The sequence below is a fragment of the Sabethes cyaneus genome, chromosome 3 (assembly GCF_943734655.1).
Source record: "Sabethes cyaneus chromosome 3, idSabCyanKW18_F2, whole genome shotgun sequence".
NCBI classification, from domain to species: Eukaryota; Metazoa; Arthropoda; class Insecta; order Diptera; family Culicidae; genus Sabethes; species Sabethes cyaneus.
The window spans coordinates 142,835,930-142,856,312 of NC_071355.1; the positions used below are offsets into that span (position 1 = coordinate 142,835,930).

At 40.9% G+C, this 20,383-nt stretch overlaps 1 protein-coding gene and 1 long non-coding RNA gene across 2 annotated transcripts in view; one reads left to right on the forward strand and one right to left on the reverse strand.

Moving 5' to 3' along the window:
* LOC128742334 (ras-GEF domain-containing family member 1B) overlaps positions 1-12,551 on the forward strand; it is an 88,845-nt gene extending 76,294 nt beyond the window's left edge. Inside the window, exon 10 of the mRNA XM_053838665.1 lies at positions 12,481-12,551. Within this exon, the coding sequence (XP_053694640.1) occupies positions 12,481-12,551 (71 nt within the window). The remainder of the gene's footprint in view (positions 1-12,480) is intronic.
* Positions 12,552-15,137: 2,586 nt separating this feature from the next.
* On the reverse strand, positions 15,138-15,974 carry LOC128743986 (uncharacterized). Its single transcript, XR_008412347.1, has 4 exons — positions 15,862-15,974; positions 15,734-15,794; positions 15,559-15,673; positions 15,138-15,496 (listed from the first exon to the last, which is right to left on the reverse strand). It is a non-coding gene; the product is annotated as an uncharacterized LOC128743986 (long non-coding RNA).
* Positions 15,975-20,383: the final 4,409 nt, after the last annotated feature.

Below are 20,383 nucleotides of genomic sequence, written 5' to 3' on the forward strand. Positions count from 1 at the left end.
CCTGCACTTATTTCGACGCCATTTTATGCTGAGCGCTTGTAATGTCAACAAGTGTTATATTTTCAGAAAGAACAGACATACGTCTACCACTCTGCAAAATATTTCACTCATTGTTAATGTATTTCCGAAGCTGTGTGTGTTTACGGGTGTCCAAATTTTGTCGCGAACAAGCCTTAAAGGGGGATTTACTTCTGTTAAATACTACAACCATATACCTAGTGAATGGGAGAAAAAAAAACTTTTACGCGACTTTTCGATGTGGTATTCTGCATGATACAGATATATGTTTCGTTTAACAACTTCGGAAGATTCAAAAACTATGCTTCGAGATGTCAATACTCTTAGCTACCCTTTTACAAACCACTTTAAACATACGGACATAGCATTGCAAGTGAGATTTGAAACTATTATTGCAAAACTAGGCATGGAATACATTTTTAAAATCTGCGCCTTATCACACTACTGATATTTCAAATGATATAAAATTTAAGATATGTGTTCGTCCGTTGTGGAAGGCCCTACGTTGTGTTTTCTAATTTTCCTTCCTGGCCTCTGCCAATTGTAGTAAACTGTACCGGGCAATTAAGGCCTGGTGAGTTTGGATCACTGAATCAGGGAATCACGGGTTTCTTTATGTTCAGTTACTGAATAGTGCACTGGTTTACTATACGAATTATATTCACTTATATCACAAACGGGGTAACAATTATGGAATACTGGCGGCTGCTGGTAAGCAGGCCGGCAGTGGCACTAAGTCAACTACATTTCGTTCTAATCTAGCCACGTAACAGTGGTGGCAACAGAGACAAGTAGCAACTGGGCTACTGCATGTACTGAACAATACTAAGAATGATAATGAGAATGATAGTGATAATAACGATACTAACAACTGCTGACCAGCATCTGAGCTGGTTTATATAGATTTTAGTAACAATAGCGTGAGGCTAACAAAGACTTATTCTTATACTGGAAGCGGGAATACATAGCGTGGCTTTCATGTAGGCCACTCACGAGTGACGACAGTGATACCGACCGCAGTACGGGCGGCGTGTCCAAACATACTCCCCCCCTTGAAACCACCTGGTTTCAACATTCATCCGGGGGTGGCGGGGAAGAAGTTGGCTATGTTGTGTACTTGCTGCACAGGCTGATGGCAGCGTCGACGAAAGCAAGATATCTGCGGCACCAACCAAAAAACGTTGAACCAGTTGATGCAGATAACGCTGAGGACTGGCTGGATGCACTGATGCAGCTGAACGGCAATGGATGTGCAAGCTGCGCAAACAGATGGAGCAGCATCGATGCTGTCTGCATTGACGAAGGGCAGGCACCGATGAACTAGGCTGCCTTGGTGATGACCAAGCAGCGATGAACTAAGCTGCGTAAATGACGACAGGCAACGTTGACATCAGCATGGGATGCAAGGTAAATGCATCCGAACAAACGAGCGATGATGCACTGGAAATTGCCTGCTACCTAGCCTGGTAGCGGTAGGCAACGATGGACTTAGCTGCTTCAGTGTTGTAAGCTGCGATAAAATCTGCGCTGAATCGGTGCAGAAGCAGGAAAACGAAAGGTGGCCAGAAGATAAGTCGATGAACATTCTGACCGATGTTGAACTGAAACAAGATTGGCGTAAATGGGTTGCATTTAGCCTTCGAAGGTAAACTACTTAGCTTTGAATGGTTTTGGGGGACAGTTTCGGTCGCCTCGGTTGACCAGAAACGCGTCGCCCCTCAAGGCCTTGTTGCTGGAACCAGGATGCCACTTCAAGCGTGTGGCGGATGGTTTATACGATGGTTATTGGTTGATCTACGATGAGCGGTCCACGACGATGATTGGCGACCGAAAAGCTGTACTGGCAGGTGAATGCGCTCCGTCGACTCTACTCGAAGACAAAATGGCGAACGCCGAGGGATCCTGAATCCCGAAAGAAACTCGAGCCGATGGATGACGCTACAGAAACGGCTCACTACAACGAAGAACTGCTCAGCATATTGCCGCGGCTTGTGAGGCCACAGCGACAAAGGTCCAAATGAAATCGTCGCGTGGTGCTCGACGAATGTAGTCCGGTGTTCCAAATCCGGAAAACAAGGTTGTGGATAGCGTGGACAGTACGCTATATACTGCTACAGGAAGCGAGGCTCCAATGGCTGGAGGCAAACTAACAATAATGTGCGAAGAAATCCAAACTTGTAGTCACAGCTACGAACTGCGGCCGAGATATGATACCGTATCGATGACACGAAGGTCCGAAACAGCAGGCACGGCTGCTACGAACGTTGAATGAATACCGCTGGATGACCCTGTCCGAACGGTGACGGGTTGCGTTGGAATCTAGAATTCGTCTTGGCGTAAATCGACTGAACTTGGATCGAAATAGAAAAATACTTAACTCATAACGTTGGTGGGGCAGCAGTTTCGGTCGCCTCGGTTGACCAGAAACGCGCTACCCCTGAATGCCTTTGTGCTGGAACACGACTTGCCACGTAAGACATGTGGCTAACTCGATGAATGCACTACACTGCTGTGTAATCCACGATGACGAAAGCAACGACTGGAAAACTGTGCTGGCGATGAACTTGAAGAATGCGTTCCGTCGACTCTACTTAGCTTGCCGGCGGACGCTACGCTTCGACCGGCGGTTTGGAGGGCTAAGCTCCCGAAATGTAGAGGCCGAGCTCTACGGCATACAGCATGACGATAAATTAGCAGAAATAGCACAGCACAGTCACTGCGGTCTTATTACCACAGCGAGACAATAAACTACCGAAATCATCGTGGCTGGAGGCGCTCCAGCACCGGCTGAACCAGAAAACTCCCATGAAATTCCGAAACTTATCACGCAGAGGTGAAACAGAAACTTTCTGCGGCTTGGGACGCCACAGCAAAACGATACTCGAACTCGATGTCGAATTCACTTGCCAAACTCCAGAATATCCATAGCACAATTTTATATGAACAAATCCGATACCGCATGCAGCGGTTTGAAAGCACTACGTTAGACAATAGCCCTATTGTGGCTCCAATCGATGACAATGATACAATGGTTGCGTAGTCGAATGTGCCTTTCAGCACGACAATAGCCTTACAACAACAAAGGCTCAGATTCCTTGCGCTCAACCGGTAGGGTACCGGCCAGCCGGTGTTTTTCAGCAAATTTACGGAGTTTCTCCATGACGAGATCAATTTTAACAGAAAAAAACTTTGAACATCGCTGTGTGTTCATGCATCGCAGTTATGGGAGCTGACGTCCCGCAAGTAAACAGCGCACTTAATTGCGGCAGTGTGTCACACTGAAAGGGAGTGATCGTTCTATGCTTGTTCGTTTGGCATCGGAAAACTGATAATTCACTGCGGGTTGATTTTTCTCTTCACATACAGTTAATGTTCACACTTTTAGTATACATTCTCGGATGTACCATTTCAATTGATCACATGTTCAATAAAGTACGTTCACTTGGTTGTTCTCGATCACGGGCGGGTACAGTTCACCGCGATAGCAAAGGCGAAATAGAAAGAACGATAGCCGGCGGCAAATAACGAAAACCGGTAGCATTCCAACAACCGGTGGCAAATAACGGAAGCCGGCAGCAGGTGACCAATCCTGGTCACGGCACCAAAACTATGTTCGTCCGTTGTGGAAGGCCCTACGTTGTGTTTTCTAATTTTCCTTCCTGGCCTCTGCCAATTGTAGTAAACTGTACCGGGCAATTAAGGCCTGGTGAGTTTGGATCACTGAATCAGGGAATCACGGGTTTCTTTATGTTCAGTTACTGAATAGTGCACTGGTTTACTATACGAATTATATTCACTTATATCACAAACGGGGTAACAATTATGGAATACTGGCGGCTGCTGGTAAGCAGGCCGGCAGTGGCACTAAGTCAACTACATTTCGTTCTAATCTAGCCACGTAACAGTGGTGGCAACAGAGACAAGTAGCAACTGGGCTACTGCATGTACTGAACAATACTAAGAATGATAATGAGAATGATAGTGATAATAACGATACTAACAACTGCTGACCAGCATCTGAGCTGGTTTATATAGATTTTAGTAACAATAGCGTGAGGCTAACAAAGACTTATTCTTATACTGGAAGCGGGAATACATAGCGTGGCTTTCATGTAGGCCACTCACGAGTGACGACAGTGATACCGACCGCAGTACGGGCGGCGTGTCCAAACAATATGCATACCGCATATCGCATAAAATTTATAAGATAAACAGAAATAAAAAGCTAAAAACCTTGAAAAAAATTACTCTTTTTCTAATTGACCGCATTGAACATCTCATAGGAACGAGTAGATATACATATTACATAACGATGAGTCCTTCCATTGCCCCGGTCGAATCAAGCCAGAAGCACTGCACAGGAAAGCATCAAATTAATCTCCTAGGCAAACAGCTAGCTTTCAGCGGAAATTCACCCAGGCATAAATAAAGCGTGCGAGTGTATAAAATTGCCTCTCATCGCTGAATGTCCCGATGAGCAGCGGGAAACTCCGACCGTATCGCCATCACATCGGAACCATTAGATTCAAGCCGCAGTTGCCCGGCGAAAGATCGTATCACGTTTCGCGTTTTCCAACTGTCATTCATCACTTCAGGTAACGATGTTTGCCATTGTTCTTAAAACATTCATTTGCATTGTTTGCTCTTGAAAATGCGCGCCTGGACGCAGCCAGGGTAAATATCTGCCTGGTTCAGCAGCACGGATGCATAAAGGAGCTTAACATTAGACTGTCAAGCTGCAACACAAGTTCTGCGCGGCTGAAACACGGACCGGCTTCAGTTCTGTCGAAATTGTTTGGATAGTAGCATTAAAGTAAACATAAACAAGAAGGACAGTTAAAAGCACTATACGTACCTCTCGGCTATACTCAACTATGACCAACTAGACAGTGGATTCCACTCCATTTGCAGCAATGCTAAAACTCACCTCAGCCATAATCGAGCGAAGAAGCACTTTCCTGTTTCGGAATGATTCAAGTCTCGCGGAATAAATGTTTTCCGAGCTGTGTTGCATACAGCCAGGTTAAACCTAGGACTGGTAAAACTTGATTGTTATTAGTGAGAGCTGGAAGCCGGGACAATCGATTTGGTATGCGTTTGTGTCCGTGTGTTGCATATCAAATGACACACAAAATAAATAAATTTTTGAATCGCCTTTCGGCCGAGTCGGCCGGTAATTTACATAGTGTTTCATTCTGATGCAACACGCACGTATTTGCGCACTGTTTCGATTTATTTTTTTCCAAGTCGTGTCCTGTTTTTTTAACCAAATCCTAATCAAATCTTTAATTTGATTTGACTGTGTGTTTCAATGCTGGATAATACTGGGGTTTGTTAGACCAGCGTCGTATCTCGAGGTCAACTGGAAGGTTACAATACTGGGTAGCTGGATTAAAACTTTGCTTTCAGCGCAGTATTTTTTTTATGTTTTCAGAATCTTTTGACTTCTACTAACCGAGAACAGGGGTGGCTCTTATCGTCTCAAGAACCGCTATTCGCTGTACTCGGTCCTGAGCTACTCGTCGCCAATTCGTTGTGCGCCTCGACACACGCAATTGGGGTTCTTGAAGAGAACAGATTTCACTGCACAGTTGTCCGGCATTCTTGCAAAGTGGTCAGCCTCCCGACTTTTGCCAGGTGAGATGGGAATCTCTCCAAAAAAGGGCATGAAACTCGTGGTTCATACGTCTAGGGCACTCTCCGTTATCCGTTTGTACTACGCCAAAAGTAGTCCACAACACCTTTCGTCCAAATACGGTAAGTGCACGCCCTAAGCAAAGTTACTGTCACAAGTCCGTAGAGGACTACCGATCAGATTAGCGTTTTGTTTATCATCAGTTTTGTGCGACGGCGTATGCTCCTTAATCAAAGCGTCTTGCGGAGGGAAAAGTGGGCTCGACTTCCAGCTCGTCGTTGAATCTCCTTACTCTTATTATTGGCGGCAGTGACCAAAGATCCCAAACATACGAACTCATCAACCACTTCCAGTTCATCATTGTCAATAGTCACTGTCCGTGGGAGGCAAACGTTGGCTTCTCTGGAGCCTCTTCCTACCATATTTTTGGTTTTTGACGCGTTGATTTGTAACCCAGTTCCCCTACCTTCCGTTTTTAGTCTAGCGTGAATGTCCTCCGCCATTCCACAGTTCTTAGTAATGATGTCGAGGTCGTCTGCAAAGGTTACGAGTTGGCTACTTTTGCTGAAGATCGTTCCTCTCGTTCTCGCTCGCCGGATTACACCTTTCAGAAATAAAACAACTTGTACAACTGCTATCGTTCCAAATGCAAGTGAAACGCACCCCTTTAGCCATTTTAACCTTTCTCTCACCTTGTAAGAGACCGTATCCCTATTTTGTCAACCGCTGGGTGCTGATTCTTTTAAACATGTGTTTGACAAACGACGTTTAATGAAGAACAGTCCAGAAGTTCCGGAGGTATGGCGGAACATACATTCATAGTCACGTTCCTCGTCCCCCTACATGTCGATTCCTTCCCAGTCTGCTCCCTCTTCTGTCACGTAGCTAATTATGCATAGGTTTGGTCAATGAAAATCGCTATAATGGAAACGAAACAAAGGTTTATTTACCATATATTTGCCCTCGGTGGAATGCTCTTTGTCTTAAAGTCAGCTGCGCAATTGCAATCGGTTTCAATACAAGAGAAACGCAACTCCTTTTACTTATTGAGATCTCTCCCCACGTTGTAAGGGACTCCCCCTTTTGTTAACTCTTTTAACCGGGCCGTCATCCGACATCCTCATGACGTGCCCAGCCCATCGCAGGTGACCGATTTTTGCGGTGTGGGTGGTTCCCTAAGCAGCTAATGCAATTCATGTTTTGTTCGCCTCTAGCACGTTCCGTCTTCCATCTGCACTCCGCCGTAGATGATGCGCAACACCTTCCGGTCGAAAACAATAAGGGCGCGTTGGTCCTCTACGAGCATAGTCCATGTCTCATGGCCATAGAGGACAACCGGTCTAATCCGCGTCTTGTAGATTGTTAACTTCGTGCGGTAGCGAATTTTATTCGATCGCAGCGTCCTTCGGAGTCCAAAAAAGACACGATTTCCTGCCGTAATGCGTCTTTGTATTTCTCTGCTGGTGTCGTTGTCTGCGGTAACCAGTGAGCCCAGATACACGAACTCTTCCACCACCTTGATTTCATCACCGTCTAAATGAATCCGAGGAGGGAGGTCAGCATTCACTTCTCTAGAACCTTTTCCTTTCATGTAATTTGTTTTCGATACATTAATGACAAGTCCAATCCGTTTGGCTTCAGCTTTCAGTCCGAGGCACGTTTTCGCCATCCTGTCAAAGGTACATGAAATAATGTCAACGTCTTCAGCGGAGCCAAAAAGCAGGACGGACTTCGTGAATATCGTGCCACTCGTGTCTATCCACGCTCTTCTTATCACACCCTCCAAAGCGATGTTGAATACCAACATGAAAGCCCATCACCTTGCCGCTACCCTCTTCGAGATACTCGAGAACACACATTACTCGATCCATCGTCGCCTTGACCAATCGCGTTAGTTTATCCGGAAATCCGTAGAAGTGCATAATCTGCCATAGCTGATCTCGATCGATCGTGTCAGACGCCGATTTGAAGTCGATGAATAAATGATGCGAAGGCACGTTGTATTCGCAACATTTCTGCAACACTTGCCGAAGCGCGAAAACCTGATCCGTGGTGGCGCGGGTACCCATGAATCCCGCTTGATATTGCCCCACAAACTCCTTTGCAAATGGTGATAATCGACGACATAAAAGTTGGGAGAGTACCTTATAGGCGGCGTTCAACAGTGTGATTACGCGGTAATTGCCACAATTCAACTTGTCGCCCTTTTTGTAGATCGGACACACGATGCCTTCCGTCCACTCCTCCGGTAGTAGCTCCTCCTCCCAAATCTCGACGATGACCCAGTGCAGCGCTCTAGCCAGTGCGTCACCACCGTATTTCAGCAGCTCGCCGGGTAGCTGATCTGACCCAGCAGCTTTATTGTTCTTCAGTCGACCGATCTCCTCTGCTACCTCCTGGAGGTCGGGAGCTGGTATTCTGTCGTTTTCTGCACGCGCTCCAAGATCTACTGCCATATCGTCACCTTCATTTCCAGCTATATCGCTGTTAAGGTGCTCGTCATAATACTGCTTCCACCTAAGATCTTATTGCGTTTGCTTATATTACTTCAAGAAAACTAACTGGCTACGTAAATGTAACATCTTTTACAAAACAATTCTGAGTATTCCCCAGAGAATGCGTGCCAATACGTTGTCGTATCAATACAAAACTGTCCTTATGGAGGCTGTTCGCCAAACTGCAATATAACTTTAAGGCTACAATATTTATATGCACACAAAGGGTATGAAATGGGGAAGGCAAATGAAGAAGCGTCCAACATAGCTCCAGCCATCCCAAACCCCTACCTAGCGCCTCCACGTGGCCTTATACGGTAATGCTCTACTGAGTAGCCAAGCTAGGAGGTGCGATGGTGGGTGGTTCTCGGCTGCCTGATCTCAAAACTACGTACAGTTTCTACTGTACAGTGAAAATTCGGGTCGAAAGTTTAAATAATGCTCATGGATACCAGAAGAAAAATTAAATTAATAATGGAAGCACTCATGTAAACTCAAATGATGCAACTCAGGGATGGTTCGATCACTTTGACTCAATTTTGATTCATTTGACAGTAGCGTCCTAACCGAGCAAAATTTAACAAATTGATGTATGGGACATTTCTAGATAATAGCTAAATCTACAATTTTGCTGAATAAAGTGTTGCTGTATCTTTTATAGTTACGGTGCTACAATGCTAGTACCTCATTAGTAACTAAATGAACGTTCATTTAGTTACTAAAGAGGTACTAGCATTGTAGCGCCGTAACTACAAAAGTTACAGCAACACTTTATTTAGCAAAATTGTAGATCTAGTTATTATCTACAAATGTCCCATACATCAATTTGTCAAATTTTGCTCAGCTGAGACGGTAGTGTCAAATGAATCAAAATTGAGTCAAAGTGATCGAACCATCCCTGATGCAACTCTATTCCATTCGAAGGACTGCTGGTGAGATTGTTCTATTTTTGTCCATGTATCTTCATATAATGTATATTCATATAACACATATCTTATTACATTGCCATATACCATCATTATCGTAAAGGGGAAGGAGCATCAGGGTATCGAATGAATCGAAGACTGGATGAGGGATGTGGTAACCAGCCCGAGTCATATAAGTTTGGAGAGTTTGGAGGATTTTGACGCGCCCTTCTAGCGCACAAATCATCACGCAAGATAAGTTTCCACGTCGAAGCTATGTATCTAAAAACCGGAAGTCTATGCTGGAAGAAGTGTCGTATATTCCCGTGGAAACAACATTACTTATAGATCCACCCAACCCCTTTTGGTCCTTCACGAACAGCATTGACATGAAAGTTGCTAGGTAGATAAATTCGATTCTGCAGTAATTCTACTTGCATACAATGGAAAATCCTTGAGGTGATGGTTGCTAACCCCATGCATACAAACATACATACAATATTTATATGCACACAAAGGCGAACAACTCATACTGTTATAATTCTTTTGGGATGGTAATATCCAATCTAGCAGATTTATCACAGTTGTTATGAAGCTTTGCTAGATTTAGTAACGAAAAAAATAATTATGTTCGGCCAAATTGATATTCTAGCAATTAAAAACAAAACATGAAACAAAAACCCTGGCAATTTCCGCAAAATAAAGTACGAGTTGCACAGATCAAGTTACTTTCGTTGAGTTCGTATATTATAGAATATAGCTAGAGCAATTGGGAAATTGAGCTTGACTAATCGTCTAATCGAACTGTAGTGGACCAAGCAAATAAATAAATAAATAAAAATTATTATGTAAACTTTGAATAAATCACAATCTGATCCTATAAGCTATAAGCTTCTCGGTCGGCGGTTCCTACAGTAGGTGGAGGAAGAGGCACAATTTGTGTCTAAAAATAGCCCAATCCCTGTCGCTACGTTAGTAAGGGGGGTTGTGCAGACTTCTTTTGTCCAGCGCCTCTATGATTCAAAGGTACACGGGTACCAGCGAGCCACACGCCCTGGCAGGTGTTGTGGGTTCAAATCCGGTTATAATCTCTGATTATAGCTTGGTTCTACCCATGCACCTTCCACCACTGGACAAAAGATAGGAGTCACAACGACAACTTGTTAAGCGTAGCTACCTATTACCCCTCCCCCCCCCTTTCCTTTCAACTCTTTCCCTCCTTTCCCAAAAACATTGTCATTACTTTCCCCTACCGTCCCTCCATTAATTGTAAAAATTATCGTTTCAAAAAAATATTAATACTTCACAATGAAAATAAAACCAAAATTGTTACTTGGGCAGTGCTGATTCCCTTGGGTTTTTAGCAAATTCAAGGAATATGTACGCCAAGTTTGGTGAAGAACAGTCCAGGCATTTCGGAGTTATGGCCTCCCCTCCCTCTTGTCAACCCTCCAATGTCGATTCCCTTATACCAAGGAATATGTGTGCCAATTTGGTGGAGATCGGTTAAGGCGTTCTGGAGTTATGGTGGATCATACATACTAACATACTCACACTCACTTTTTTATATATAGATGAAAAATTGTTGTAAAAAACTTACATTTCTTCAGCTGCTGAAGAGAATCCCTACCTTGCTGCTTTGAACTTTGATTACACCATTTCTAAAAATCAAGCAAATTTCACATATTCTGTTGTAGTGAGCGTTTGCGTCATTTGACATCTTGGTCCCAAGCTTATAGTGTTGATAATTTGGGACAAGTTTGCAATATATTAGTAAAATTGATAACTGTTTAAGAAAGCACCTTGATGAGCATTAAAATGCATTCAAGCTGGTTAAAATTAGTTTCTGCGCTTCAATTTTTAATGTAAAAAATAAAAAGTTTCACTTAATAATAGTGACTATCAGTGGTCCACTTAGACTTCTTAAAATAGGCTCCATACCCAAACTCTAGTGAGCAACCATTATAAAAAGTTAAGTTGAGTTGAGTTGAGTTATACTTAAGTTAACTAAATTATATAAAAATTATATTTGGCGGTAATCAATAAAATTTACGAGAACTTTCTGCGTACAACAAAATTGCATGTTTTATGATTTACGCACTAAAATATTTTGATTTGGGGGTATCTCAATATTTGTAAACATTGTAAATGAAACTGGTACAATTCTTAACTTCAGAATTTTAATGCTTAAATTGGGAAAATGTGGAAAAATATCAATTGGAAGCAGTTTTTCATAAAATTGTCTAGGGCGGTAGACAACTTTAAAGAAAATATGAAAATAGCATGCCCCAATTCTTAGAATATTTTTTTCTAATAGTTTAATTCACAGTCACAATCGAAGTTACGAAGTTGTGGTGAATGACCCGTCGGCTAAACTACTCTATAATAAACTCAACTACAACAACAAGTTACGAAATTTCGCGATAGTGTTTTTAATCATTAAAGAATTATGGTCGGGTAGTTCTAAAGGAGAATCTATATTGTCAGTAAGACCATAACGCGAGCCCTGCGTTGGTCCTTTCCACTGAAGTTCGACTGCGAAGTTTGCCATAACAAAAGGCATATTCCGAAAGCAGGACGAATACCAAAGCTTTTTTGTTACAATGCCGCTTGTTAACGCGGACTCAAGATTTAAATAAGCATATTTGATTGATAAAACAGAAATGATTAAGACCCTATTCGGTCGTACCAGTTCTCCGGTTCGGCTGTGCCGTTGTCATTATAAATTCAGCAAGCGATTGACCCAGGAAATCCAAGCAAAAGAGAATGCATTACATTCAATTTCCTAATGGCATCCGATGACCCAGTGGAGAAAAGGATTTTTTTCTTTCCAGCAAGCAAGCAGATGATCATCTCATCTCGGCATAACTTAAGCCAATTTTCCTTTCCACCAAACGGCTCGCTCGACACCACCCTAGAACCTTTTCTCCGGCTGTGTTTGCCTTAATAAAGTGACCGGACCGGCACTGGATCAATGTATATTCTCCAAGAACAGTTAATAAAAATGCCATTCCGCACATTCATAATGTCGGCCCAGAACAGAAAATATTAAATGCACGCCCGGCACGGTCGGTACGCCATTTGCCTAACTATTGCTAACGACATGCCGGTATCGAGGGAAGATTTATACTGCCTCCGCTAGTATGTCCTCTCTTTGAATACTGCTGTTCCGAGAAGGATAAAATTTAAATATTTATGTACGCTATCACTAAAATTTTCCATCAAAATTTTATCAATTTCTAAATTCAGTAAAAGGTAGTATTTTATTTGTTCGATGGTGTTATCATATTTAAAAATAAAAATCAGTAAACCCTCGATACTTCTCTGTGCGAGCGAATGCTGCCCTGTAAAAGTTTCGAGTCCAGCAATTTTTCTTCGGTAATATTTTTATACTTCCTTTTCCTTTTTGCTTGTATCATGTCCACAGAACTAATGCTAGCGTCATTCGAGTGCGAGGAGCCTACGATTGCCGAGAAGGAATTGTACGACGTTTCATAGCATCTTTGCCGGATTGGCAGCATTTTAATCGAGCCCACCATGGCCAGGATGAACCATTTGCATTTTCCCGCAGCACATCGGGAAGTGGTGTTTCCCGACCACTATTGTAAGTTGCTGGCAATAATACCGCCACCGACGATAGCAGTCCAAGATTTTTACTTTTCCCCTCTAGAGAGAGAGGGCGGTTGACGGACAATGCCAAAGCAACGCAGTGAATTGCCAAAGGATTGGCCCTAGAAGCAGAAGCAGCAGTCAGCCAGATGGCTGTTCATAGTGAATCGATTGGAGAAACGAATTTTAATATGCCAATATATAGTCAGGACGAGACATGCACGCTACTCTGTTGAAACAGAATCAAATCCTGTTCACTAGACATGAATAAACATTAGAAGAAATTTGTGCTGTAAAATATTCAATAAAATGTATGTGATTAGCTTGTAACAATAAGAGCGGCAAAATATGTTTCCTGTTAAGTAATTTGATTCCTTATGTAAGGGCGAACGTTATTTTATTTTGTTTATTTGTTAACCAAGGAATTCAGTTAGGAATCAACTGGGATTGAATAACTTGCAGAACGAATTGTACCAAGAACCGAACGATTAGAACAAATCATAGTAAAAATAAAATAAACTAGTTGTGATAGTGTTCAAAATTGTTGTTTTTCTTATTATTTGAATGTATTATTTGCTCGAATGTTTAACATTTCACTAAAAACCGGTTTAAAATTAAAAATGTTACAGGGGTCAGTCCCGGTGTAGTGGTTAGCATTCACGCCTCTCACGCCAAGGACCCGGGTTCAAATCCCAACCCCGCAGAAGTCATGAATGACACAATCTGTTAAAGTGACTATAATCTAACAAAAAATAAATAAAATGTTACAGGTAATATACTAGTTGCTGATAGTTTAACTTCGAATTCCATTAATTATCGCAATTTGTGTGTAAAGTTTTTTGAAACTATGCATCAGCATTCTTAAGTAAGACCAATCACGTGAAAATCGACTTTGGCTTCTCCAATGTTGGTGCGGCTTCGGTGGTTGGCTACTAAACATAATAACTTTGCTAACAGTAACACAGTAACTTGAATCAAACCAGCTAAAGCTTGAATAGTAATCAACGAATCAGCTGAAAATAAGCCACTATAAAATGCATTGAAAAGTCCGATAAAACGCATTACGAAGCAAGAAGAAAAACTTTCCCATTCACAATACTAAGAAAGTGCATGCCTAAGTGCTGTCTGCCACTAGGAATTCTGCTTCCCTTTGGACGATTGGCCGTATCCAATCATACTGTAAGTTTTTTTTCCTTTTTGTTTAAATTAAGAAACTTTTGCTCTTATAGATCAGCTGTACGTAGACTGTGATTGAACTGATCTAAGTTCAGTCCAATGAATTCCTGCCAGATGCACCAGGTAGCCCTCCGAAAGCCCATGTTTGGAACGAAGAAAAAGCAAAAGGCTGGTGTCCATGACGCAACTGCAATGTTGACGTAGGACTAGGAGAATTTGCGACAAACCTAACACGAACGTAATGCACAAATATACATTGACAAGATATACCGGATACCGTCCTTTCCAGCAGCCTTGACGTTTTTCTACCTTCCTAATCTCCTCCTGTGCTGGAACGTCCGCAGCTTGACCATCGCTCACGACTTTTATCATGTTTCTGCTATTCTCTATTTACCCCTTCAGCGTCTAGAAGTGCTCCTTTCAACTGGCCGCTACAACCATTTTTCAGTAACTAGGTTGTCAGTACTATCATCACACATCACAGGCAGAATTGTTATTCCTTACTGTTTCCTAGGAATTTCCTGCATTTTGGGGAGTTACTCCTCAGGGCCCTTGAGCACGAGCTTCTTCCACTCACGCATTTTTACCGGTATTTTTTCGCAGCTCTAGCCTATTGTCTTTTGCAATCTTACATACTTTCCTGACGCTAGCCTAATTCTAAATCCTGAAATGACACCCTGTGGCAAGATGTAGTCCTACGTCAAAAACTAGTACCAAAGCAGGTATGTGCAGAACAGCGTACACTTAGCAATGTATGGTAAGAAACAAAGTTTGATAAAGAACTTCAACAACTAGGTTGGAATGGAAACGCTTGAGGGTGATATACAAAGCCATGGAAAATGGCACAGGAAGATTGAATTTAAAGTTTTTTTTGCTCATTTTGTACCAATAATGTGAGTTTTAGCTGTTTCGGTTCTCTTGAGGGGGTTCACCTGACTTGTCACTAGTCCAAAAAACTGCCATCTTGAATTTTTCACAACACAGGACAATACACAAGCACTTGCAAGCACCTTCGCTTTTCATTTCTCTTCTTAATCCTCATTTCGGTATATTTTTTAAAATAGTGTTAAAAGGCTTTTGATCCTTGCTATTCAGACGAATGAAAATTCGATCGTTAATATCCAAACGCGTCAGAATTTTTTTTAGTTTTGTAAAGGTTATGGCATGTAAAAAGACTCAGACTCTGAGACTGACTCAAACTGGAATCTATTTAGGTATCAAGAAAATTCCAAAATTCAATGATTTTAAAATTATGCAAAATTTTGGTTTTCAATCCAATACTTTTCACAGAAAGCCCTTTTAGGTTATAATTTTGATAAAGGCTCATTAACATAACTTTCGTTTGCTATCGAAACTATTAAAATGACAATTGATAGTCTATGCCCGAAAGTTGTAGAGAACGTTCCACGTAAAATCGAAAATAACAGAAGACGTGCAAAGGAATGTTATGATAAGAAAACTCGGCAGCTGCCAGAGTTAGAGATCGGATCACCAGTGTACGTACAGTTGCACCCTGATACGTCAAAGCTTTGGAGCGCAGGTGATATAAGCAAGAAATGGAATGAAAGATCTTACGTCGTCGACGTCGATGGTAAACAGTATTGTTCGGATAGAACGGTAAACTTTTTTTGTAGCAGTATTTTGTTGTACAGCTCAAACTGAAATTTGGAAGTTTATTAATTTTACAAATTATTTCTTTTCCCAACTTTTCACAACTTACAATAAATAGTTTTCACCTATGTTTTTCCCTCCGTGCACTCACGATTTCCTCTACCAATCTTTAATTATCCGAAAATTCTTATCTCCGCGCACCGTTTTTGCCTGCTTTCTGAATCCTATTTTACAGTGCACTAATTAATCACTGGTTATTCTATTAATCTGATCAATTTACTTACGATTATTTTTCTGTTTACTAATCTTTTCTTCACAGGTTGCGTACAACAGGAGCCACGGTTGCTGTAGGTAAGGTATCACGAATATTGCTATTAATATTGATTTACATTTTCTCTTTTCAGCTACTTACAGATGAATAATCACTAACTATCACCAATTATTCCTTCTTCTTTAAATAGGTATAACAATTTCGACTCCAATCTTCACTAATCTTGAAAATAATCTTCCGAAAGTGTACAAATTTTCTCACTCACTATCGTAATGGTTCCTTTTTGTTTTGATTCCTTCCCGCTGTCAAGTCACTGCCAGTTGAAAGGGTTCATACTGTTTCACCGTCGGCGCTTACACCGTCGGGCTGCACGGTGGGCTCAACAAGTATCGTAGACATAGGATTTATTTAAAGCCACGTAATGAACCCCATACGCCTACGCAACCAATCGAGAATCACTCGCCAGTAATTCAACCTAGTTTCTCTGAAGCCGCTTTAGATATAGCAATAAGGAATATTCCTTTATCAAAAGAATCTTCTCCAAATTTTTCAGATAACAAGGATAAAATACCTGATGGCCCAGTAGGAATAGTGAGTGTCCCGAATCCTCACTCTGTTTCCCAGCCAGCAACGGAGGAGATTTCTACCTCAATAACTTCTGTTCAGTGACCGAAACGTAGCGTGAAGATCCCGAGTCGATTTACCGATTATATGATGAACTGATACTTTTATTTTCGTTAATGAAGAGAAGATGTTGCAATATGTAATATTATAGGTCGTAGATCCGGAACGCTCCCCATATACGTAGGTTATAAATATTCCCTTCAAGAGTACAATCCGTATATTTTATCTCTCTACCCGCAGTCTGAGAATGCTAGCAGAGTAAACAAGACGTGTTAATAAACTGCTATACGTGAATAAATCTCTTCTCAATACTTCTAACAACAAATGGGTTAACCCATTAAGCCCCACACTTTTCCCAGCAGGGATAGAAAGTTGAAACTTTCAGGAAAATTCTCTTTTAGCTCAACTAAGAAAAAGCCGCTGACATGTATTTTTAATTTTGACCCTGTGTCCCGCAACGCTGGGCGTTAAGGATATACCGTTTTTGCATGCCTTCATTATTATGCATATGGGTCATTCCACGGGAAATTTACAGTCAAAATTTTTTTGCTCTTCGGAATATTTTTTTTACGTTCTTTGTTCAAAAAAAATCGACACGTATTTTTGTATTTCGATGTTACTGTTGGAATTCGCAAGATATGATTTTTTAAAGTATTGTAATCCGAAAAAATCACTATTTTTTAAATACTGATGGTAAACATAGTTTGTAATATCAAAAAATGACTTTCTACCAGATGTGTTCACTATTTCACAAGCTTTTAAAATTGGTATACCATACCTCCTCTCGATTGTTTTTCAATAGTTAAATAGTGCATTTTTATAAACAATTGCAATTTTTTCAAAGTTGGAACTTTTTTTCTCGATTTTTTTTACTTTAAAATATTTGTTCATCTTTCTCGAAGAAGCATGCAACATTTGGAAATGGAGAAATGAAAACTCTAGAAGTTATGAATTTTTATATCAAAGCGCGCACGTTAATGCAAACGAGCGGACGAACACGCGTGCTTCAACGACACGTTACACTTAATAGCATCAAAGGCGGCTTCGCTATGAAGCTGCCCGTGGGTTAGAACATCGATTGAGCATTACCGCTCGCTTCACATTAACACAGCGCTGAGACATAAAAACTAATAACTTCCAGAGTTTTCATTTCTTCATTTCCAAATTTTGCATGCTTCTTCGAGAAAGATGAACAAATATTTTAAAATAAAAAAAATCGAGAAAAAAAGTTCCAACTTTGAAAAAATTGCAATTGTTTATAAAAATGCACTATTTAACTATTGAAAAACAATCGAGAGGAGGTATGGTATACCAATTTTGAAAGCTTGTGGAATAGTGAACACATCTGGTAGAAAGTCATTTTTTGATATTACAAACTATGTTTGCAATCAGTATTTAAAAAATAATGATTTTTGCGGCTTACAATAATTTAAAAAATCATATCTTACGAATTCCAACAGTAACATCGAAATACAAAAATACGTGTCAATTTTTTTTGAACAAAGAACGTAAAAAAATATTCCGAAGAGAAAAAAAAATTTGACTGTAAATTTCCCGTGGAATGACCCATATATATAAATGCTTCATACTTTTTTACCGTTAAATCAAATTTGGGAATTTTTTTGTGATTTTGAGTATTAATAAAGATTAAATGAACGACTTAGAGTATTACATGTTATGTTTTCTCGAAACATTTGGGTTGGAGACCATCTTTGCACTAGACGCATAGTATGCAGTTTGAATTAGCATTGTCATCGCAGATGATTAAATGCCTACCAACACGTTCCGGAAAGGTTGTAACATTAAATTTGGGTCCATGAAACTGTCGTTGCCATCACTCAATTCCTCCAGATATTCCGGACTTTAATAATTTTATTACACTCGTACAGTACGCTACGTACGCACGCTCGCTCACAACGGCTTCTCCATCTGCCATCAGTGTTTGAAACTACGAATTCTATATTATGTAAACTTTTATAATGTTTCCGGAATATTTTAAATAAGCGAAAAATAAGATTTACATTCATTTGTTTACTAAAAAGCAACGATATCAAATGAAACACCGCAGCGGACGAACGAAAACAAACGTTCCCGTTGCAAATTTTGAATATCGTTACTTCCTTCCGTTGCGAAAACGCAACGCTAAGCTTCAAACCTATCTTAAAATTACAAAAATATTCAAATCTATGAAACAAAGTTTTTTTTGGCAAGCAACCGATTCTTACTAACACTGATTGATAGCTCAGGTGTTGATAGAGGTAAAATCGAGTTTTATGAGCATTTTTCCTTAACTGTCTGAAAAATAGCAAAACCTGCTGTTTTGTCACAGCTCACAGCTGTAATTATGTTACATGTAACATCTGACCTTTTGAGCAAAAACAGGTCGATTAGATTTGTTTCCAATCTTTCTTTGTTTCTCAGGGTCCAAGTTGATACCTTAAACCGGGCCTTCTCTAGAATCGAATGAAAGTGCGTTGCGTTTTCGCAACGCTGGGAGGAAATGGGTTAACGGGAAATTTTGTCAGCATAAGTTTATGCTGAAATCGGCTTTTATGCTACTACTAGCTGACCCGACAAATTTCGTATTGCCACAAATTAAACTGTGTTGTACATAAATCGTGAATCTCGGATGACCTTTGTCACAATCTTGAGTTTTGCAAGTTTCTGGAGAGTTCGAGGGTGTTTTAATATACAAATTTTCCTCACAGTAAAGTAGAAAAAAATTTCCCCCATTGCTTAGCCTGATAAAATAAAGCGGATAGCATTTAAATATTCGCCATCATTACAAACCATTTCGCCGAACAACATTTTGTGGTATTCCGCATTTTGTGGTATTTCTCGGTTGACCATAACGCGGAATATAGAGTTTCGCTGAATACCATTTCGTGAAAAACCTTACGCGGGATGTACCATTTCACGGAAAATCTTTTCGTAGAAAGTACCATTTCGCAGGGGTGACCCAACTGAAGGAAAGTAATAGAGGTCTGTAGATCTAGGAAAATAAATAAACCTAGATAGAGGTGATCTCTTCGGGGGCTGCCCCCCGCAGCGGCCGGCGCTTCCGACAGCAGGTCGCCGGCAACACTCGTGGCCTGTGGCCGTCTCGCGCTGAATTATCTAATGTTACTATTGATAGTTTTTGGTGGTCTTGTTATTGAGTAATGTTTTATGAGAGAGTCTAAAATTTCTCGAGTTCGATTAGTTTTTTAGTTACGCAAAAATTTCTGTTTTATTTGTATGAGAGTCCTTATCCCCCTACCACAGGGGTGAGGGGTCTCAAACCATCATTAAAAAAATTCCTGCCTCCAAAACCCCCCACATGCCAAATTTGGTTCCATTTGCTTGATTACTTCTAGAGTTATGAGAAAATTTGTATTTCATTTGTATGGGAGCCCCCCCTCCTAAAAAGGTAAGTGGTCTCAATTCATCACAGAAAAAATTCATGCCTCCAAAAACACCCACATACCACATATGGTTCCATTTGATTAATTAGTTTTCGAGTTATGAGGAAATTTGTATTTCATTTGTATAGGAGCCCCCCCTGGGGAGGGGTCTCAATTTACCATAGAAAAAATTCTTGTCTCCAAAACCCCCCACATGCCAAAATTTTGTTCCATTTGCTTGATTAATTCTCGAGTTATGCAGAAATTTGTGTTTCAATTATATGGGAGCCCCCCCCTCTTAGTGAGAGGAGGGGTCTTTAACCATCATAAAAACCTTCCCTGGCCCCAAAAACCCCTATATGCAAATTTTCACGCCGATTGGTTCAGTAGTTTTCGATTCTATAAGGAACATTCGGGCAGACAGACAGAAATCCATTTTATAGGTATAGATGTATGGGAGCCCCCCCTCTTGGGGGGGAGGGATCTCTAACCATCATAAGAACCTTCCCTGGCACCAAAAACCCCTACATGCAAATTTTTACTCCGATCGGTTCAATGGTTTTCGATTCTATAAGGAACATAAAGCAGACAGAAATCCATTTTTTAGGCATAGATTTGTATGGGAGCCCCCCCTCTTAGTGGGGGAAGGGGACTTT